The sequence below is a fragment of the Cyanistes caeruleus genome, chromosome Z (assembly GCF_971803275.1).
Source record: "Cyanistes caeruleus chromosome Z, bCyaCae1.hap1.1, whole genome shotgun sequence".
Classification (NCBI taxonomy): Eukaryota; Metazoa; Chordata; class Aves; order Passeriformes; family Paridae; genus Cyanistes; species Cyanistes caeruleus.
Window position 1 is genome coordinate 43495502 of NC_141732.1, and position 22311 is coordinate 43517812.

The 22311-nt window shown below is 39.5% G+C and overlaps 2 protein-coding genes and 1 long non-coding RNA gene across 7 annotated transcripts in view; 2 read left to right on the top strand and 1 right to left on the bottom strand.

The window, feature by feature from the left end:
• TUT7 (terminal uridylyl transferase 7) overlaps positions 1-3206 on the top strand; it is a 34124-nt gene extending 30918 nt beyond the window's left edge. For all 4 annotated transcript variants that reach the window (XM_086868864.1, XM_023943649.2, XM_086868865.1 and 1 more), the window contains 3 exons: positions 366-439; positions 609-672; positions 2176-3206. In XM_086868864.1, the coding sequence (XP_086724990.1) occupies positions 366-439; positions 609-672; positions 2176-2243 (206 nt within the window). In that variant the 3' untranslated portion in view covers positions 2244-3206. The remainder of the gene's footprint in view (positions 1-365; positions 440-608; positions 673-2175) is intronic.
• A 2712-nt stretch (positions 3207-5918) lies between these two features.
• LOC147648400 (uncharacterized) lies at positions 5919-6689 on the bottom strand. The gene is made up of 3 exons (XR_015280856.1): positions 6600-6689; positions 6427-6510; positions 5919-6306 (listed from the first exon to the last, which is right to left on the bottom strand). It is a non-coding gene; the product is annotated as an uncharacterized LOC147648400 (long non-coding RNA).
• Positions 6627-13838, top strand: ISCA1 (iron-sulfur cluster assembly 1). 2 transcript variants are annotated; one of them, XM_086868868.1, is made up of 5 exons: positions 6627-6721; positions 6777-6944; positions 9044-9097; positions 10752-10857; positions 11354-13838. In XM_086868868.1, exons 2-5 carry the CDS (start codon positions 6864-6866, stop codon positions 11500-11502), a joined length of 390 nt encoding a protein of 129 aa, XP_086724994.1. In that variant the 5' UTR covers positions 6627-6721; positions 6777-6863; the 3' UTR covers positions 11503-13838. The 2 variants fall into 2 exon arrangements, with proteins under 2 accessions (XP_086724994.1, XP_086724993.1); XM_086868867.1 differs by lacking the exon at positions 6627-6721 and having other exon boundaries at positions 6760-6944.
• The last annotated feature ends 8473 nt before the right edge of the window (positions 13839-22311 follow it).

The following is a 22311-nucleotide window of genomic DNA, read 5'->3' on the forward strand; positions in this document are numbered from 1 at the left end:
AAAGTACTATCTCTCTAGTTGGATAAAATACTATGAACAAATGGATTAAAGAGTTCAGTCTTCACTCTTTGCATTGCTACATTTTGTGAGTCTACAGACACTTCACTTACCACCTTATCTTCATTCATTCTAAGTTCCATGATTCTGGAGGAGGATACAAAGCTTAATTTGTTGTAGGTTCCTAGCTTAAATATGTCATCACATTATGTGAGTTTTCCGTGTTACAAAATTTAAGAAAATAATAATGTCCTACATTCTACATTTCCTGATTCTAGATAGAAAATATTTTTATATTTTTCTGTCTTATGGTAACTGAAATGGAAACTAGTTTCCAATTAGCAGCTCCTTTTTATGATTTTTTTCAGATGGCTCAAAGCCAGAAGTGTTGTGCGGGTCCCCTTCTTTATTGACTGCTCTCAAACATGCTGGATTAAATCAGGTAAACACCATGTGTCACTTTTGTTTCATCTTTTACTTTTTATAAGTTTTAAAGTCCATATAATGTAATTAAGAAAAGCTGTACCTATGATTTCAAGGAAAACTTTTAACATTGTGAAATTAAATACTTCACTTTCATTAGGTCATTGATGTGTGTATGTTTTTTATAGGGAGTGCTTATGCATGAAGAAAAAAAGAAACAAAAAGGAAGAGTATTTTTGAGTCCCCAGTCAGGTTTGTATGTCTTCAATTCAGAAACTATGTGTAAAATTCTGGCCAGGAGAGTGAGGGAGGGCATTCTGCCCCTCTGCTGTCGTTAGATCCCATCTGGAACCCTGCATCCTGCTCTGGGGTCCCAGCACAGGAAGGACATGGAACTGTGGCAGTGAGTCCAGAGGAGGGTCTCCAAGATGACTAGAGGGATGGGTCACTTCCCCTGTGGAGGGGCTGAGAGGATTGGGGTTGTTCAGCCTAGAGAAAAGAAGGCTTCAAGGAAGACATATTGTGGCCTTTCAGTTCTAGAAAGGGGCCTGTAAGAAAGGTGGGAACATACTTTTTGCAGGGACTGTTGCAATAGTAAGGTGTAATGGTTTAAAACTGAAAGACTAGATTAAAGAAGAAAGTTTTTTACAAGGAGGATGGTGAAACACTGGCACAGGTTGCCCAGAGAGATGGTGGATGCCTCATCCCTGAAAACATCCAAGGTGAGGTTGGATGGACCTCTGAGCAACCTGATCTAGTTCAGATGTCCCTGCCCACAGCGGGAAGGTTGGACTAAATGATAACCCAGATTGTTCTATAATTGTATGATTCCTTATCATGTTCAGCTAATTTGCTGAACACAGTGGCAGCTTGAATGGGCTGAAGCCACCTATTTTTTGAGTTTTGTTTTGGAAGCAAATCTTGGGCATAACAATTCTGTGCCTTTTTGTCATTGACTCTGGTAGATTTATTTTGCACCAGGGTATGGTGGAGTTATATCAATCTGTCCTGTTTTAACTTATATGGGATTCTCTGATTCTTCAGGGACAAAACATGAGATGCTTTCTTGTGAGGGTTTCTTGCAGTAATTGTCTAGAATTATACACAATAAACTAGTTTAGAGATTATCAGACCACATCCTTAGTCTGAGTTACATTTAGAAGTAGCAGTGATACTGTATTATAAAGGCCTTTATGTATGCTTTCTCAGTCAGAGATGTTTTGCTTTAAATGTGTGATTAACAATGTAGCTTCCTTACAGTAATTTCACACATTTGTTAACAAATACAGTGAAGATTTTAAGAATTGCTGCTTTTATTTTAAAGAATTAGAATTTCCAGGACGACTCTGCAAACCTTTCCAGCAGCATGGGTATATAATACACTAATATCTCTGCAGTTGGAGGAGGACCTAATTAGTTTTCTGAAGTTTGTAAAGACTTGACTGCAATTAACTATCTAAAATAAAATTATCAGTTTTGTTGGGAAGACACATTGGATTTTTTTGTCTTCACTGGAAGGCTTGTAATGCAAAGTAGTTTGTCATTAGGTGTTTAGTTCAAGAAAATGCCTCCTTTCCATTTTGTATTTTGTTATTTCCTTCTGTCCTTCAGCAGGTAATGATCTTAAGTTGATCTGTATATCCTTTCATTATAGTTTGACTTAACAGTAATTTTCTCCCATCTTGTTTCAGTTGGTTTATGTCTTTTTTTTTTTCAATACCTTTAAAGGATGATGTTTTCTTCCTCCCAATTTAGGCAGCCTTTCCAATAAATACATGGCTCAGGGAAAAGCCTCACAGAAGAGGACCCAGCAAGAATCATGAGGGATATTAAGCACTGACAAATTGCGACACAGTTCCATCATTCACTTGAAAGAAATGTTTTTGGCTAAAGCATCTGAGTTCACAGGACAGCAGTATAGACAACCTTCAGCTTAAGTTCAATGAAAATATGGGTGTTTTCTTTTAGATTGCTAGTACAAGCCACTGTGGATTTTCATACAGACCCCTGCTCTTTAATAGATTGTTTGAGCATTTTAATTAATAGAAAGCCATGATGTTTTGTATTTGTTTACTAGGTAATGAATTTAGAAAAGGGCAGTTACTAAAAATGGACTGTATTCAGGGTTTTGTTCCACCTGCCCATTTTAAACTGCACTAAATCTATGTGCTAGCCAAATAAATTATATTTTCTTCAAAAATGAATCTTTTGAAGGAGCAAATGATATTTATTAATGTTGATTGTTTACTGAATCCTTGTGTAAGTGTTCGAGATGTTTGTAGACCGCTATATTCTTTTTTATTTCTCCAGAGAACTAAAGACATAGACACTAGTCCATCATATGTAAAACAGTCTCTGGATAAGCAATGCCACTCAGATTTTGTGAGGTTGTTTTTCTGTTCTGTGATTTTATGGGAGTTCAGTTGCTGCTGTGCTCGCGTTCAAGAAGAAAGAAAGAAAGACTAGGTAACAGGTCAGTCCTGTTTTGTTGCTGCTAAGAATCTTTTTCAAGGCCTTGGGGATACAGACAAAACTGCTTTAAGAAATAGAGGTATTATATTGGCAACTGGGGAAAAATAGATGTCCGTTTTCATAGAATGCAAAGAGGATCCTTGTACCAGTCAAGAATTTACATTAATTCGTAGCAGGCTTTTACTTTACTTGAAGTCCTTCCAGAGGTGGTAATGTACCATCTTATCTTGTTCAGAAAATAATTAGTTACATGTTGAAATTGAAACCACTGTTAATTTATGAATCCAAAATAAATTTAAAAAAAAAAGTGAAAATCAGACTTAAGTTTCTCTATTTTTTCCTGAGGTTGTAGTTTTCAATATTCCAGACATAAATGTAGAATTAATGTTATCTTACTGTAATTATCTGGATTTAGAACCATCATATTCAGGTTTTTTTCCCTATCAATCTACTTTTATGGAATTTGAAAGCTAGAATTGCCAAAGGGGTCTTGGGGAACAAGCATCCTAAGTCTTGTTTTGGTTTTCACCCCTTTGAAGTCAGCTATCTGAACTTTTAGACGTGCTGCTTTCACAAATAATTTCTTCTGTGTACTTTCCTAAACACATTTTCAAGCATTTTATCTTGTGCTTTCTTTAGCTTTCTGTTCAGAGTTAATTCCAATTTTGCTGGTGGAAATGAAGTGTATAAACCTCTTCTGAACCAGGTGCATACTCTGTCTTTCTTAATGATATGAAGAAACACACAGTTGTTTATTTATGCTGCCTTTTTTATTAGAAAAAAGTGCTGTCATATTTCACATGAATTTCACATGCTTTTGATGTCTGAGTTTCCAAAGTTGAAATATGTTCTATGCTGTGAATAGTAGGTTGTCAGTGCTGAGAAAGATCAAGTTTTTCATCTGGGTTTGCAACACAGTTAATTTTCTTATACAGGTAAGTCAATGTCATTTAGGTGTTTAACTACTAGATCACACACATCCATTTTCCCTAATCTTACTATTCTGGTGAGATTTGTTTCATAGCTGTATTTAAAACTGTTTCCCTATATGTTAAAATTTTACTTAAATTTATTTAATACACAGCAATTTCTTTTATAAACATCTTCACATTTTTCTAAGAGCCACAGAAGCCATATGAAAAATTGCCTTCATTAGCAAGTTTCTAGGGCTAGAAATAGCTGCTTAGAATGGGAGTTTTCTAGCATGGAAAGTTGTTGACTTTTTCTTCCACTGATAAAATCAATATTTCTTGTTACTCACTTGAATTAGTTAGATTTTAAAACTGATTTTTGCATTTATCTTCTCTGGGAGAAGTCTATTTTTCTAGTCCATGCTCAGCCTTCCATGCACAGATTGATTCAGCAGACTGGGGACTAAGGAATGATGATTGGAAGCATCCTTTGTGCCTGCATGGTGAGTGTGAATGATTAAGGTTTTAGCTGCATTTGTACACAAGCTTCTCCCCTTCAAGTGTACTGACTTCAGTAGTCCATTAAAGCCCACACTCCTAAGTAGGAGTAGTTTAGTTGAGATGCATGCTCAGTGCATGAATTATTTTTGAAGACACCCTTCTTGTAGCTAAAGAAAAATGCAACTTTCTTTATACACCTGCTGTCTTTATATTTGAGGTATATGACATATGCCTCAAATTATTTGTCATTATATATGTCATTACTATATATGTCATTATATTTGACATATCTTTATATTTGAGTAGTACTGTGCCTCAGTAAAGAGCAGTAGCATAGTTATATATGGAAAAAAAAAAACATAACTCATCTTACTTACTGCCAAGCTCTTCAGAACTACTAAGCCCAGAATCGGGGAGTGAAGTGATGAGACCCAATGTTCTTGTGCTTGGACTTCAAAAACAGGGATTTTAAGTATTTAGCATATTTAAGAATGCTGGAATGTGAAAATGAAAAATAAGTACTTGTTTACCTTCTGATGTAGCCAACATACAACTTAAAGTAATGCCAAGAGTGTCCCTGTACCAAGGCTATTGGGGTTTCTTGCAAGTCATGTTGCTGTAGCCACCAGAATTTGGGGAATAGCAGCTCAGTTCATCCAGCAGCTTTTGAGCTCTCCTCACACAATGCTTCTGTACCAAGCAGGGATAAATACAGAAGTGCAGTTAGGCCCTCACCACTGCATGGCCATCCTTTCACTCAGCCCCAGACCGGCATGAACCTGTAGGAAAGGGCAGGAATCCTGGTCAGTAGGAGGGCAGACAATGCATTGTCTGTGATGGATCATAGTCACTGGTTCCAGGTCCTGTGCACTTCTCTCAGGGATTTGTCCAAACTGGATCACTCTGCACATAGATTTTGCCTGCTGACCAAAGCTTCCTATTGAATAGCCATATGCATTGTTAAATGCTTTCCAGTGTGATTGCCAGAATGTCAGTAAGTATTCACATTCTGTTCCTGTATTTTGGAGGTGGCAGACTATGTACTCATGGGCCTCCATTGTTCCCTGGTGTGGGAAAGTGCTTGGAGGTAAAAAGATAACGGTATAGAAATTATAGAGGAAAATAGGATTGCTACTCCCAGGATGGACTGTGGCCAGCATACCTGACTTCCCACTCACTATACAAGCTTAAGGTGGGTGGAATAGCATCCATTGTAGCAAGGCTCTTGCAGAGGATTAAACTTTGTGGTCCTTTCTGGCTGCTGAGCAGCTTGTATAGCAGCTGAAAACCAACAGAGATAAAGGAGAATGTCCTGTTGTGGAATCGGCTGCTGTGAAATCACCCTCCTTAGGCTGACACATTATATATTCTGAGTTACCTGCCCCCAACATACAACCACCCCTCATTGGGTAAGCTATATGGCTACAGACACTTAAGCTCTACCTAAACAGAAGAAGATAGTACAAAAGTGAATTCACAAGGGTGAGAAGTTAGTAAAGACTCCACTGTAGCTTCTGGAATCAGTTGACAGGCTCAAACTCTCTTTGCCCCTATGGAGACAACTCTGGGGTAAGAACAGTGTTCTGTGATGGTAAATTATTATCTCAAGCTCACTTTTGTTAGGGATTAGAGTTTTTTAATACATTGCTTTGAGTTAATATACTGCTTTGAATACGTTTTTCCAGTCAGCTACTCTCACCAGCAGTCCTTGAACCTTAACATGTCAGAATTCTAGGCTGTATCTAAAGCAGCAGGACCAGGGAGGGGATTCTGCCCCTCTTGTGAGACACCACTTGGATCACCATATCCAGCTCTGAGGCCTCCAGAAGGATATGGAACTGTTTGAGTGTGTGGCCTCCTCTGCATTGATAAGAGGACTGCAGCCACCTCCCTTATGAAGGGGCTGTTCAGCTTGAAGAAGAGAAAGTTATCTGAGACCTCACTGCAACCTTCCAGTATCTGCAGGGGGCCTACAGGGAACTTGGAGACTCTTCATCAGGACCTGTAGCGTTAAGACAAGGGGGTGATTTAGATTAAGTATTACAAAGAAATTTGTTACTGTGAGGGAGGTGCACACTGGAATGGGTTCCCCAGGGAAGTTCTGGATAAGGCCTTGACCAACCTAGTCTAGTGTGAGGTGTCCCTGCCCACAGCAAAACAGTCGGGACTAGGTCATCTTCAAGCTCCATTCCAAAGCCCTAGCATTCTGAATTAATAAAATTGTTATTCCGTAACCTGTTAACTTGAACCTTCAAGAGCGCTAACAGACCAATCATTAAAGGGTTTCAGAAAAACCTCGCCTTTCCTCGTGACACCTGGGAGGCTGTTTTGCCGCGGCCTCTGCAGGGGCAGCTGAAGGGCAGGGCGTCCTGGCTGCCTTTGCCGCTTATCTCGGCCCGCAGCCCGCTGCTTGCGGAGCCCCGCCCTGGGGCGGGGGCCGGAGCCGGACCGGGCGCCTGTCCCGGGGTGGAGCCGCCCCCGCCCGTCCCCGCTCGCGGCCCGTGCGCGGTGGCGTCACGGCGTGTGGGCGGCGCTGCCCGTGGCCGAGGGCGCCGGGCCATGGCCTCGTCCGTGGTGCGCGCCACGGTGCGCGCCGTCAGCAAGCGCAGGATCCAGGCGACCCGCGCCGCCCTCACGCTGGTCAGTGCTGCGGACGGGCAGCGGGCGGGACCCGGGGACCGCGGCACCTCGCGGGTGCGGGAGCTGCGCCACGGGCCCCTCCGGCCCGGGCAGTGGGGCGGCACAGGGACAGGGGCGGGAACGGGCCTCCCCGCCGGGCTGTGCCCGCTCGGCCGGGCAGCGCCGGGCCGGGATCCGCCGGCGTCGGTAACCCCAGCGGGGCGGCAGTGGCGGGCAGGCTGCAGGGGGCTCCTCTTCCCCCTGCCTAGTCGAGAGGCGGTATCTCCTGCTCTGGCCAGTGCCGCTGAGAGCAGGCCCGGCGCTCCGCCGCTCCGTCTGCGGAACCGCAGAGTTCCGGGGCAGCACCGGTGCCGCCCCTGCGAGCGTGGGGCCTTGTCGCATAGACACCCTAAAAAAGAGTATTTGATTAAATTTTTTGAAAAAGGGTAATGCGTTACCTACCGAGGCTGTCTCGTTGGTTATTTCCAAGAAGGCATTACATCCTGTTGTTAATAATAAAGTGCGTGCGTTCTGTACTAGCGGCCGTGCTGGAGAGGACAAACTTGGAAAACGTGGTGTTCGGTCATAGGTTGGACTCGATAATCTCAGAGGTCTTTTCCAGCCTCTGACTCTGAGAGGGATCACTGCAGAGAAAAGTACGGACAGTTCCTCGCAGGAACAGGGGCAGATCGAGTGCACACAGTTTAGTCGTTTGTCAGAGCAGGTAATTCCTGCTCAGTAGCGGGTCTCTAACAAGAGTGGTAGTGGTAATTAGAAATTATTTTCTACTGCAAGTGTACTTGGCGTTTGTGTGTTTAATTCGGCTCATAGTAAGTACTTCAGTAATGCTTTTCTTGGTGTCTTAGAAACTTGTGGGAATGTAATGGAAATTTTGATGTTTGCATTGTATTCTTGCATTTCTGCATCAACTAGATCTGCATAAATGGTGAATTTTATCTGCTGTTAAGTCAAAGGCTCCCTTAGGGTTAATAGGGAGACAGAAGTAGACAATAAGCCCTCTGTAGCTAACTAATTTTTGTCTGTAATGGGTACACGACAAAATTTTTACAAGAACAGAGCTACTTGATTGAATTAGGGTTGTGATTTTAGGGAGAAATTTTGCAAAGAAGCAACATAGATCTTGACAGGCTTGAGAGGTGGGCTGATACAAACTTCATGAAGTTCAGCAAAGTGAAATGCAGGGTCCTGCACCTAGGTCGGGGCAATACCAGGCACACCAACAGGTTAGGTGGAGAATGGGTTGAGAGGAGCCGTATGAAGAAAGAGTTAAGTCTGATGGTTGATGAGAGGCTGGACATGAGCCAGATCTGAGCACTTGCAGCCGGAAAGCCAATTGTATCCTGGGCTGCATCCAAAGCAGCATGGGTATCAGGGCCAGGGATTCTGCTGCTCTGCTCTGCTCTGCTGTGCATTCAGCTCTGGGGCCTACAACATAAGAAGGACATGGAGCAAGTCCACAGGAGGCCACAAAATTGGTAAGAGGACTGCAGCCACCTCCCTTATGAAGACAGATTGAGAAGGTTGGGGCTGTCCAGCTTGAAGAAGGGAAGGTTGTCTGGAGACCTTATGGCAACCAATTTTCAGGGGACCTGCAGGGAAGCTGGAGAAGGACTCCTCATCAGGAGTGATGAGCGATCTTAGTGATCACTTCTCTTAGTGGTAAGACAAGGGGAGGATTTAGATGAGGTATTAGGAAGAAATTTGTTACTGTGAGGGAGGTGCAACACTGGAACGGGTTGCCCAGGGAAATTCTGGATGTGGTCAGGGCTGGTTTGGATAAGGCCTTGACCAACTTGGCCAACTGTCCCTGCTCATGGCAGGAGTGTTGGAACTAGATTATCTTTGAGGCTCTCTTCCATCCGAAGCCATTCTGATGTTCTAACAGCCAAAACCCCACTGTTAAGGATTAAGGATTGAATTCTTGAGATACCTGTTTGCTGGCTGTGTGGGTGAGGAGAGGAGAGCTGGTGTGCTCTGTGTCAGTTCGATTGAGCAGACATCTGTTTTACAGCATCTTACAGGCATCTTCAATACATGTAAGCACTCACTGCAAATAAACAAAACAAAATCAAATGTATATGTATGCTTTTGTCTTTCAGACCCCTTCTGCTGTCCAGAAGATAAAAGAGCTTCTGAAAGATAAACCTGACCATGTAAGTGTAGACAGGGTCAGTCTGTAGGGTATGCTAAGGTATTAGCACAGCTCATGATTGCAAAGCATTTCTAGCTTAGAGGTTTGAACTGAACCCTGAGGTGTTTGTTAGAGATGTTGACATCTTCTTTGGTGGGGAATGCATAAGCTTATTTGCATATCCAGCTTTGTCTTGTTATAAAATGAAATGAAGGAAGCAACTGACTGTAATTCACTGTACAGTTACTGTTGAGATTAATAAAGCTGGAAAAACTTCAAGCTTCAGATATTTTTGAGCTGCATTTTAATGAAACCCTTTAGTGTGGCATAGTAGTGATTTCTGATAGCAAGAGAGCTCTTCAGCTGTTACTTAAGTTCATTGTGAAGTATGCAATAGTAAAATCATATTCATATGCATTGGAGAACATCTAAATCTTAGGCAACTTGCCAGACAAGGTGTTTTTTAAGTAACCAGTGTTTCACCAAATAATGAGTTTGTCATCTTTTCTTCTTTAGGGAAAGACACACAGAGTCTTCTTTTATAACAATTGTAAAAACAAGCATTAGTTTTGTTTTACAGTATTGTTTCAAGAATATTTCTTTTATCAACCAAGGCCATTGTTTATTTTGCTTCCTGCATGTTTGCAACTAACTAGATTTATTTGTTCTAATGTTTTAAACCATCCTAAGGAAGCCCTGGGCCTACAATTTATATTGTCAGTCATTTCCTGGCTGTAAATGGTGTTTGCATTTTCCAACCCATTATTTGTAGCAGTTCCTGTAGAGAAAGGTGTTTAATATGACAGGATCTGACGCAGTTTGTCTGGAGAGTCCATGTGATGAGAAATGTTACATTTTGATACATTTTTATCACAACATATAGACATAGATGATAAAATCTGCCTCTTCAGTTTCGAAGCACTGGTGTATAGAAAATGATATAGGTACTTCTTAAAGATTCTTACAAATAGTTTCCTACTTTGTTAAAACTTCTCAGTTTTTTCCTTACATGGATGCTCTTTTTGTGAGACTTGTTGAATGCTGTGAATGTTACAAACATTGACTAAGTTTGCTTTGGTTAAAACAGTACACATGCACATATACTTGATTTAGGGAGGGGTTTGCTTCTTAAGTGAGGCTGGCTGTTGAGGTAATGAAAAATCCAAGTACATTTTTCAGAACTTTGGTTTCAAGTAAGTTTTCTGATGGTGTCATTACAAGAGTTCTGTGATAATCTAGTAATCACCCTTGTTTTGGCCTCACAGCTTCATAATTATGTTGCTGTGTATAATCTTGTCATTGTACCTGAATTGGCATCTGAGTAAACTGTACTTTGAAGTCACAAAAGTACCTGTCTTTGAAATTTAACTTTCTTTTTGAGACCTGGCTCCTACAGGTGTGCCAATGGTTTGTTACTTAAAAAACCTAACATACTCTATGGCATGATCCATTCCAGCAAGCATCAGATGGGTTTTTTTACTGTGGCAGTTAAACTGATAAAAGAAAAAAGAAAGGTACTTCTTATCTGTTACAGTAATTCACTTCTGCCTTTAGGCAGTGGAAAAAAATAAATGTCAGCATTTCATTGTTCTGCATACTTTTAACTTGATGTAATTTGATAGGTTTTAAAAAGGAAGTCATGCATGTGCTGGTTTTCGTTGTTTCTTTTTCTTTAGGTAGGTGTGAAAGTAGGTGTTCGTACAAGGGGATGCAATGGACTTTCTTACACATTAGAATATACAAAATCAAAAGGAGACTCTGATGAAGAAGTAGTTCAAGATGGTGAGTTTCTGGTGCAGCAGCGCAAGCTTCTGTGGTGGGAGAATGAAACCTGGTCATTTTGAGAGAAGAAATCTATATTGTCAAAGTTTTGTGCATTTTGTTGGCTTCACAGACTTTAAAAAGGGCTTAAAGTGATGGGTTGACATTACAGACAGTAACCCAATGAAATGGGTTACTGTCTGTAATGCATGGGAATTGTGCACTCAAGGTGAGATTTGTTGGCCTGTTCTACAGCTTTTTTCCCTCAGTGTCATTTTTTTCTGTCCCTTGTCAAAAGAAAAGACATTCATGTGCACATATAAGTAACAGTTCCAGACTTCTGTCAGACTTCTACAGGTAGAATGAAGGAAGACAGTGATGAAAGTGCCCCACATCAGGCCAGGGAAACCAAGTTGTAGTCTTAGCTTCCTTTTTTTTTAATTACCGGTCAGAAGAGAATTTCAAATCGAATGATGGTTTTGTTGTATGTAACTTCTGGTTTTCTCTTCTTTTCAAGGGGTTAGAGTGTTTATTGAAAAGAAGGCACAGCTGACACTTCTAGGAACTGAAATGGACTATGTAGAAGACAAACTGTCCAGTGAATTTGTCTTCAATAATCCAAACATCAAAGGAACATGTGGCTGTGGAGAAAGCTTTAACATCTGAAATTTCAGGACTACTTCTTTGAGCAGCCCAAAACACTTGCTATTATGATTTTCAGAAGCAGATGCATTTTCTTCAGCAAATGCATTTTGTAGGCTGCGTAAAGTGGGGATACTATTAAGAAAAATAAACTTAAGTATTTGAAAATATAAGCTGTGTGTTAAATTCCACCACTGATGTAGTTATGCTGTAATTTATGATGAATTAGCATCTAAAAGGTAAGAACAGTAAGTGCTACAGTAACATCTCTGTACTTCCACTTGCCAAGGAAATAAAATTTCACTGTTCTTTTTCTCTGTCATTTGCTTTGTCAATCCTACTCATACTTCCTCATTCTAAACCCATTTGAAAGAATACATTGTGTTCTGCTTTGATCTGGGGAAAACAAACCAATGAACAAAAAATCACAATCATTTCTATATGAGTATTTATAAAGATTTATATATACAAACACACAGTCCTTGCTTACTTTGTAGTTTTCCAATGCTTTCATCTTTTTACAGGTGTGTTTTCTGGTGGTTTATTTTCCCTTATATTCAGGGAAATAAAAATGTTCATGTATTAATATAGTGGTAGGCTATGGTAGCACCGGTTGTAGATACACTTTGAAGAGGACTAGCCTAATTTTAATTCTTTTCCTTTCTTTGTTGAAAGCACAGTCCCTGCTGTACTTGGTCATTTTCAAAGTATGAAGTGTCTGGGTGCTGGAGGGCTAAAAAATGATACACAGGCCTTGTTTTTCACATTTCAGTTTTTCATCTTGTCTCAATTAATTTGCAGTGGTGGTAAAACTGCTTCCACATTCTCATTCCCCATGTTCACAGAATGTGCTGTGTTTGCACCAAAATCTGTGAAAACTTTTTTTGAGAGACAGATCTCAGATTTCTCATTACTTTTTTTTTTTCTTTGTGATCATGCATGCTACTAATTTTGTTAGAGTTTGAATTCTTTTTCATAACTCTGTAGTAGAATTTTTTCACCAAAGTTTATGGTCCCCTATGTTTAACCTCTGTCTTGAGATTAACTTGATAACAGGAGAAAAAGTATTTTTAATTAGAAAAAAATCTTTAGTATTTCATATTATTTTTAAATTAATCTAGTCAGTAATTAAAATTCTGTAAGAGGATATAAGAGGATATTTTTTTTTTTTGGAATTTACTTAATCCGAATTATGTTTTTGTAAACAAGTGTCTTTCAAGCTTACACAGTCTTCAGCAGTTCTTCAGTGGTGCTGAGACAGAAGTGTAAATGTCTCTCCAGACCGTCCCAAAACCTGGTATGAGAGAGGAACTGTTCCACCCTTTATCTCCTGATTGTCCAGAGATAACACTGTGCAGCTCGGGTGCTCACGTGCAGAAAAGAGCATACGTAACATTTCTCCTTGAGCAACAGATTTGACAGCTGGTGCAAATGGTGCAAATAAAAGTAGGGGGACAGCAGGAGTCTCGCAGGTGTAGAGATGGGAGTTACCTGAGAGCATTAAGGCTGGGTGTTGGAAATCCAGAGGTCATCTTGATGCAGACAGTTGTACCCACATGCCTGTCACCAACTGCTGTAGATGTAGGATTGCACCTACACTTTAGTTCTTCCCTCTGCACTTTTTCACAGGGCAAAGGGAAGAATAAAAATGAAAAAATAAAAAAAATATGCTTCATCTGCTTTATGTAGTGCACAGGAATAGAAGGTCAGAATTAATTACAGTCTAATAGTAAATACTTGAATTTTGGTTGTATATCACCTTTTGATGTAAAGACACTATTTCTTTCAACAGTCAACTATTGCACAGTTACTTTATATAGTGATTCAGGAATTGGTGGTAATACACTGGTCAAGTGCTTCTATAGTGATATAACTCTTTCAGTCTTGCCAAACAAAAACATGGAGTTCATGTGACATAGTTGCATTAAATCTAAAACTCCAAGCTAAGGGCATTTCTTCAGATTGCATTTCTCTGCTTCTTGCTAGAGATAACACTTCGAATGTGGTAACACTGGTGGTTGCTAAGAATGCTGGTACTTACTCATTTATCTTGTTTTGGGGTGGAAGGGATTGATTTGATGTTTATTTTAGACCTGTGGCATGTATAGCAATCTTTTTTGTGTATTTGTGTATGCCTTGAATGGAAGTTTGCATTTTTGTACTCACATGAAGTAATCATTTTAAGTTGTCACCTTAATTACGACAACTAATGCACAGTGTGTTAAACTTCCGCTAAAGTGCTATTTACAGTTGCATACAAACTGTATGGTTTTGTTGATTGGTCCATTATAATTTTGTGCAACAATGTATGTAGAGTCCTCAATTATAATAATAAATATAGCCTGTTGGTAACCATGAAATACTCCTATCATGAATGATTTTTTAAACTAATAGAAAAGCATTGGATTAAAGAACAGGATTGTATGCTGGGATTACAAAGTAGACGCAATGCTGTTGTTGCGTGACTTAATATTTCCCCAAAATATTAAACATTTCCAGATATTAACAGCATTGAAATGGCATAGAAACATATGGCAAAAAAACTAGTTACCTATGTAAATATAAGATATTTATGTATATTGAGAGAGTGTGCTGTTTATGCATAGCCTTCTGTTAAAATTTATGACATGCTATTTTCAGCATTCAAAATTCTGGCAGACAAGATGAATATATTTTGAAGGCTTTCACATACCAAAAATCATTATGGTATGTTTCAATGCAGGATAATAAGCAACTGCTGATTAATAAGAAAATGCTGTAAAAGGTTTTTGAAACTGGCTAGGTGTTTCCAGGATGAGAGTCAAAAGGCATTCTTCACCATTCCACTTCAGTACTGTATCATGGCACTCATATTCTGTAGTATATTATGTCCGTGACACATTTGGAGTTTTCTCTTAGATATAGTCTTTGCACCTCTAAAGGTTCCTTTTGCTGTTATGTGAAGATTTTGAACAATAGTAGGTGAAGTAATGAATTCTGGAAAAATGTGAGAGATTCAATTGTATGTTCATGATGCTAGAGAGAGAGAGCAAAATCCTTCCTACAGTCAGCAGCCTGGAAAGGCTTTCTGTTGGGAGTTCTTATGGAAAGGCAGAAAGCCACTTGCTTTCTCAGCTGGGCTGGTATCACTGACCACATTTTATAGCTCTTTTTGGAGGGCTCAGGAAGAATTTGTTTAGGAAAAAATGGAGTAGCTCAGTATACAAGTCAACTGGACCTCAGGTGATGGAACAAAATGAATAGGAGTTACAAAGTAAAATAGATTCAGAGACTGACTTTCTCATGCAAAAGAAACTTTTTTTTTCTCTAACTTAATTCCTATATGCTGTATGTTGCTTCTATTTGTTTTGTTGAGCTTTTTTGCTTTTGGGGTTTTTTTTGTAACTCTACCCATGTTTCTTTAAATCAGCACCTTCACCAGTGGAAAAAGTCTCCACCTATACCACTGTTGTGCTTAACACTGACTGCCTGGCTGTTCATGACACAAATTTCTTATGACGTTAAAATTTTGCAGTTTATTCTTACAGAAGAATTCCTCAGTTTTCTGATGTGGCAGAGTATGCACCTTTGTCTTCATCCCAAAATAATCCTCAAAAGAGTACTTAAATTTTACAATAAAAGAATACTTTGAAATTACTTTTTCTCATGACCAAAACAACTTTTTGTCTGTGAAGTGACCTGCCAGACAGCGAGCATTTGGTCTGCCCCTTCTAACCCCTAAGAGATGTCCTGCTTCAATATGGTGAGGAAAATGTGCATACTGAGTGCAATTCTGCATGTATTTGGTCTTGAACAGCATTTGAATAGCAAATTTTGTATGTGACTTCTGGCATTTTTCTTAAAGAGAGGTGCAACAAGGGAAGATTAACCACTCGGTGTTAGCAGGGTCTTCACCCTCACCTTTAATGCTCCCTTTCAGTGGGCTGTGCCTCAGCCTGTGTGCTGTACACCCCAAGCTCCTCTCACGAGAACCCAGGAGTCCCAGACCCTGTCTGTCTACAGACAGGGTGGCAGGCCCGCACAGTCTGAATTCCCAGGGCTAGTTCATGGAAACAGTTACCTACTGACACTGGGTGGCAGCAAGTTTCCAGTCCACACGTTTCAAAAAGTGAATTGCCTCTTTCCTCATGTCTGTGTTGAAAGTTTCCTATTGGCTTTCCCAAATACCAGCGTACTTTTGCCTAGACAGGTGGAAAACATTGCTCAGCTCTGTTTTTTGTCTTTCTTGCATTCTGTTCTGTGCTTTTTATCTCTTCCTGACACCTGGCAAATGAGCGCAGAAATTCAAATTGCCAAACCATTTCCAAGATGGAAAGAAAGAAGAAGAGCTTTCTGACCAGATTTTGTTTTTGAAGCATTGGGTTTTTTCATCATTCCTCCTCATTTTCATAACTTCCTTCTAAGAGAGAGGCTGGCATTTGGCTGACTTTGGGTTCTGTACATAAACTCAGCAGAGATATATGAACTCTTACAGCTTCTTTAAGTTCACTTTCTACTTCTTAGTGATCAATTTTATGCACGTATCATAACACCGTTTTCCAGACAAAACCTTTAAACTATTGGACAATCAAGGCATAATGCAGAAAATTAGCGATTTTTTTTTTTTCACAGAGCAGTTGACATCTGCAGTCTATTACAAATATTTTAAGATATGCATATTACATGTGAATTCAAAGAAAATGTAACTATTGTGGACTGTTTGGGAACATGGTTCTTTGTCTCTCCTGTGATCATGCTTTTATTTTCATACTCAGCCTGTGATTCTTTTTTATACTCCACTTACATATTAAGATTTTTTTTCCAAAGATGATTTGTTCACATTGTATGATGATCAGTTGCTACCAAACAACTTTTATCAAAACTTCCAGTCTTCAAAAAATTTAAGCAGCAACAGAAAAATTCAGTCATCCAAGTAGTATATTTCTAGAGTCCTGCACCATCAATGTGAAGGTTTTCCAATATGCTTTTCAAGACTTGTTGTCATCCCTCACAAATACTAAAAATCAGCAGCAAGGTAACCATGTGGACCAAGCACACATCTCTCTCTTATGCTATGAAATTAGCAGTAAGATCTAACAACTGGGATACTACAGTGTGTAACAAACACAGCTTGCTTTCTAATGAGCCTATTATTAGCAATTGGTCACAAATAGATGCTGAAAAATCAACAAGAATAGGAATGAGAATCCCACACAATTCCATATCTGAAGATGTCAAACAGTTCTCTAAATCAAAGTGAACAGTACCTGTTGCTGGAGGACACAAAGAAGTTGGTCTGCAGGCCATTTCAAAAACTTAGGCTTACTTATGTGTTACTGTCAATTTCTTTGACCCAAGACAAATATTTCAGGGGGAGAAAAGGGAAAGAAATGTTGTGCAAAATAAAACACTTTAGGAAAGAGAAAAGACTTCTTCCATGTCTATATTACACAATTCTGATGGTGAGCAGTCTGTACTGATAATTATCTATGGATGTTTCAGAGTACTACAAATGGAATTATTCAGGAACCATAGAATAAAAATTAAAAGAAGGAAAATTTGAATTCCAAGAGCCAGCTTGTGGATATAGGAATTCAAACATTAGTCTCTGAAAATATTTGTAAGTAATAGAAGCATGAATATCCAGGATATGAAAAAAAATATTTGTCAAAGCAGACATAGGTATATAATCTGGTGCATTTATTTACACAAAACAAGATTTTTTTTCCACAAAATCATGACAAATATTAAAAACATATTCAAACCCTACAGGCATTTGGGAGCACTTTGGGATCCATGTGCACAGAGATAGTTGATTCCACAAGCTTGTTAGTTGCTCCTGCTGTTGAATTCAGTGGGAAACCTGTCTTGAATTGTGGTGGGATCTGTATAAACATATACAATTTTCTCCTCTTAAAATCATGACAGAGTACACCTGCTCTGAAATGTATGAACAGGCTGTTTTTATGAATCTACTACAGCTAATGGCTTGCATATGCTGTGACCATTTTATACAGAGAGGTTACCATACCAGTGTATCTTTAGTTCCACTTGAACAACAAAGGGAGAATCTCTGCCAAAGCAATACCTTCTGTATTTCTTCCCTCCTCCCCACCTTCATTATTACAAAGCACTTCAGGGTTACATATTAATTTTTCATCTATTACCCTCTGTCAGTGTGTGTATGCATGTGTGCATGCATATCTAAGCAGGACACCATGGCTCTGAGTGGCCTTCCTGCATAGCTTGAGAAAAAGTAAAACAATTGTTTTAGCTCTTGGCTTCTCAGATAAAACATCAAAGCTTCAAGGAATGGTTTGGTGGAGGCTGCATATTTTCCACTGTTGCAGACTGAAACAAGCTGAAATAAGATCTGTTTTTTGCTTCAAATAGCAGATGCAACATGGGCAGTGTCAGTTCAAACCTGTCTTGGACCTGCAGGCAACCCACTCTTGTAAGAGTGTGCAGTCGTCAAGTGCTGCCATCTAGCCACTGGCTTCATAACTTGCAAGATGAGTGCCAAACAGTGATTATATATGAATTATTTCACCTCATGATTTTATAATCGGTAAAAATTACTCTATTCACCCCAATGAAATCAGAAATAGGACTACTTTTTCTTTTTTTTCTGCTTTGTTTTTATCTTTGGTTTGCTTTTTTTTTTTTTTTTCTAAGAAATAACAACAACAAACAATGTAGGCATTTATCAAGTGCAGATAGATATCTCACTGAAAGTGTTGGGTCCTGAGCACCAGTTTAAATTACAACATACAGAGGTCAGTGTTATGCCTTGTTACAATATACTCTGGCTTATTCTAGCAAAAATTTTGTATTGTATGTATGAGTTGAAAGAATACTTTTTTTTGCCGGTGTCAGAAATATCTGTGTGATCTTCCACATTTTGAGGAGATTGCAATGGAAAATTTGACAGCGTGGTGAAGATAAAAGAGATATTCAAAAAAGGATTGAGAGAACCAATTTACAGATCTTTCAAGATACTAGAAAGAACAACTCAGAAGGCATGCTATGTTGTCCCTTTGATTTCTGAGTATTCAATAATTTTTTCTGTTTATCCTTCACATCCTGTTCTGCATCATGAATTTAAATGGAAAATACTGCAGTTCAGCAGAGAAATTAAATGAAGCTCTGTAGGTAATTTAAGAAGTTACCATTAATTTTAATTATTCTTCAGACTGTAGTACTAGCTAGAAATTGAGTGGGAAGCATGACCTTCTCATGCCATACAAACACAGCAGAACAATATGACTCTTCCAAGTGTTTTAGTGTTCCTCAGATGTGCAGCAGCTGGAGGGAAACATAAACATTCAAAAAAACAATATGCTTATATTTATTTGTCTCTGCTGGAACACAGTATAAATAAAATGTAGTACATATTTTTTCTGTTCAATATAATTCCTAGTCCAGAGAGACTAGCTCAGTTAACTGCTGTCTGAGATATCCCTGGATCAGGTGTGGTCCTAAGAGCAGGCATGTTCTACAATAACCATCCCACTTAACCAAACAGATTGTGCCCTGCCCAGACTAAGGAACTCAAGTTTGCCCTTCCTCTTCTCTCATCCTTTCATTTCTCTCTCTTCTTATTTTTGTATATTCAGCTCTCTTAATGTATTTATTCGTTGTCTTCTACCATCTTTACAGACGATGTCTTAACCTCTTTTTGGTCACTTTTCCTCTCAGTCTACTCTTACTGGTCATGAAGAAGTCCTTGCATTCAATGTCCAGGGAACAGTCCTTTTCTTCTTTTCAGGAGTATGTATAGCACTTATATTCCTCCTTCCTTTTCAATTCTTTAACTAATCAGACTCTCCTGTTTTATGACAAAATTCTCTCAGTCCTGATTACAAAGGAGATCTCTCTGCCCCATCCACAATACATCTCCAAGTTTTAGCAACACCTTTGGTTTTCATGGTTGCCACAGCTAACCAATTTGTACAGTGATATTGCCTCAGCAGAAGCTCTAGTCTTGCTAGGTACCCAGAAACAACTTCAGGCTACTGGGAGGGTGATCCATTGCTGTGGGCTTCCTGGTAACTGTGTTCTTTATCTCTCTACACCATGGAAACAAATTATTCCTTGGAGACATGTATGACTATTCTGCACAGTGATGAAAACAGTTATTGCAGCAAGCATGGTCCTGCTGCACAGGATGGTGTTCATGGAGATACCTAAGAAAATAATGCTGAGCTGCCTTAGCTGCAATCACTAGCTGTTCTCTCGGAAATCCCACTGGGTGAGGGCTGTGCAGGAATTTCTCCAGAGAATTACTCTAAAGCTATAAAGAATCCTTCTCAGATGCATGAGTGGTGTGGTACACAGCAGTGAAAACCTCAGTTTCTACTTTACTCGACTAGAAACTGAGTAACTAGAAATTTTGTAGAAGAAATATAGTCCATTTTTTTAAGTTTTCAATATCTACTACACCTATTAAGGAACAATTGGAGCTAATAGTCCTCACCTTTGTTAACAGATGTGAGACTTTCAGTGGTGGTTGTGTTGTTCAATGTTTAATTTTGAAGTGCTTTATTCCACATAGGGTGCTAGGGCTGGCTGAATATGCTCTGCCTGTTCACTGAAGGGGAAACCTTGCTGTCTTATGTCAGTCTGAATACTGCTATGCAGCAAGATGGTTAAAAATTATATCTTAAACCTCTCTGCTCTGTTCCTTCTCCCCAAAATAGCTCTCATCAGGTTTTCTTTAGCTCTCTGACATTTCAGAGAAATGTTACAAGTGTGGATTCTCATGAAACAAATAGAATCCATAAAAAAAGGAGGGGTGTCCTGTCCTTTTATGGCTGCCACTATCTCTGATCCAACAATGCAGTCACACCAGTTTTATTTGCTCTGTGGTAAGTACTGTAAGAGCTTGAGTCAGTAGAAATGGCTGGGTTTCAGTGGGTTGTGTTTAATCTCATCTGAAGCACAGCTTCACTGTGCAATTACCATGGAGTGAACAGAAGACCAGGCTCTTGTGTGAATTATTTATAAAACACAAAGAACCAGGAGCATTTCTTACATTGGAAAGAAGTGGTCCATCCCCACCAGGACTTTATAATCCTCACTGATGTCTTTCTTTATCATTTTGTTTTAAGAGTAAGGTGCAGCAGTGGTGTGATGTAACTGGAGTTTCACTTTGTACAGACCAGAGCAATGAAGCTGGTGAAGTGTCTGGAGCATAAGTCTGATGAGGAGCATCTGAGGGAGCTGTGGTTGTTCAACCTGAGAAAAAGAAGGCTCAGGGGTCACTTTCTGACTTTTTACAACCACCTGTAAGGAGGCTGTAGCCAAGTGGGGATTGGACTCATCTACCAAGCATTAAGTGACAGGAGATGAGGAACTAGCCTCAAGCTGCACCAGGAGAGGTTCAGGCAGGACATCAGGAGGAATTTCTTCAGGAATGAGATTGTTAAGCATTGGAATGGACTGCTCAGGGAGGTGGTGGAGTCACCATCCCTGGAGATGTACAAGAAATGACTGGACATGGGCAAGGTGTTGATCAGTCAAAGGTTGGGTCTGATGATCTCAGAGGCCTTTTCCAACTTAAAAGATTCTGTAATTCTGTGATTTTTATGTGGCAGAGCTATTATTTGCCTAGTAAAGATTTGCTATAAGGTCTATCAAATTACAGTATTCAACAATTCATCCTAACAGATAAAAAATTTCTACTGTTTGTTAGTTTGTGTGGTGGTTCTAAGATAAGGCTTGGCTGTGCCGGTGCCTGACAGTGTTTCCATATATTCATGCATGGATTTAGAAATCTGAGGAGGGGGTTCACCTGGCAGTCCCTGAGATCTTGAAAACAGACACTTGGTAAATCAAGCTGTGATCATGAAAAGGGCAGTAAGAGAAAGTTTCAAAAACTTTTACAAGGTAATATAGTTTTGTTGTTGTTGTTGTTATATTCCCACTGTGCAAGTCAATATTCCTGTCCAGTTAATTTAAGCTTGTAAATTTGGGGTTTCTTCTATGATGTAGCTTGATGTTTCTGTCGTGGTAGATGTTTGGTGCACACACACGCATACATGCACACCAGCTTATAAGCATTAGAGCCATTGTAAGGAACAAATACATGAATGGAAGTTCAGATACAGATATTGCTCTCCCAAGGTCACACAGATGAAGAAACACAGCTGGAAATAATATTCAAGAGCTGTTTGCTTCAGTCTCTTTATTTGTGCCTTGTAAATTATGCATAATTCCAAAGCAAATATAAATTTTCCTTCTCTTGCATTCTTGATTGTGAAGTTCCTTTGCATTGCCAAAGTAGCACAAGCAGAACTACATGTAAATGTCAGAATTCACAGCTGAAAATTCTGTTTAATGCAGGTGCAAGACCTTGACTGTGGTTTCCCAAGGCACTGCAGAGAATAGACTCAGAGGGTGCATCCGGTTGAAAAAAGCATGAAGCAAAAGTCAAGAGTTGGAGATGTGGCGTAAACTACAGCAGATACACTGAGATGTGAGAAAGCACAACTGCTAGGCCATGCTTCAAGTTGCTTCATGGGGTTTATCTGGAGGGAAGTGACTAAATGTGGATCAAGACACCTCAAGACAATCTGGATTTTTTTCCCATGTCAAATGACAATCTCTCGGAAAGCAGACATAGAAAGGTGTTAACAGGTCTGCCTAGAAAATCCCTCCTTTCTTTAAAGTTTGGGAGATATTTTTTTTTGTTTTCCTGACAAGGTGGTTTTGTTATAAGGGAAGACTGTGAAACTTTCCTTTCTTCTGTGATGGCAGCGTAATATTAACAGCATAAGTAGCACACAGATCACGCTCAGCAGTAAAACTGCAGACTTGGAATGCAGCCACTGTTGGGGGGAGGGGGAAAGTGAG

What these genes read in the sequence shown, in the direction of transcription:
- ISCA1 (XM_086868868.1), top strand. Translation starts at nt 6,864, where the DNA reads ATGGCCTCGTCCGTGGTGCGCGCCACGGTGCGCGCCGTCAGCAAGCGC. An exon ending in CCCGCGCCGCCCTCACGCTG is followed by an intron (nt 6,945 to 9,043) that starts GTCAGTGCTGCG and finishes TTTGTCTTTCAG; the next exon opens with ACCCCTTCTGCTGTCCAGAA. An exon ending in TGAAGAAGTAGTTCAAGATG is followed by an intron (nt 10,858 to 11,353) that starts GTGAGTTTCTGG and finishes CTTCTTTTCAAG; the next exon opens with GGGTTAGAGTGTTTATTGAA.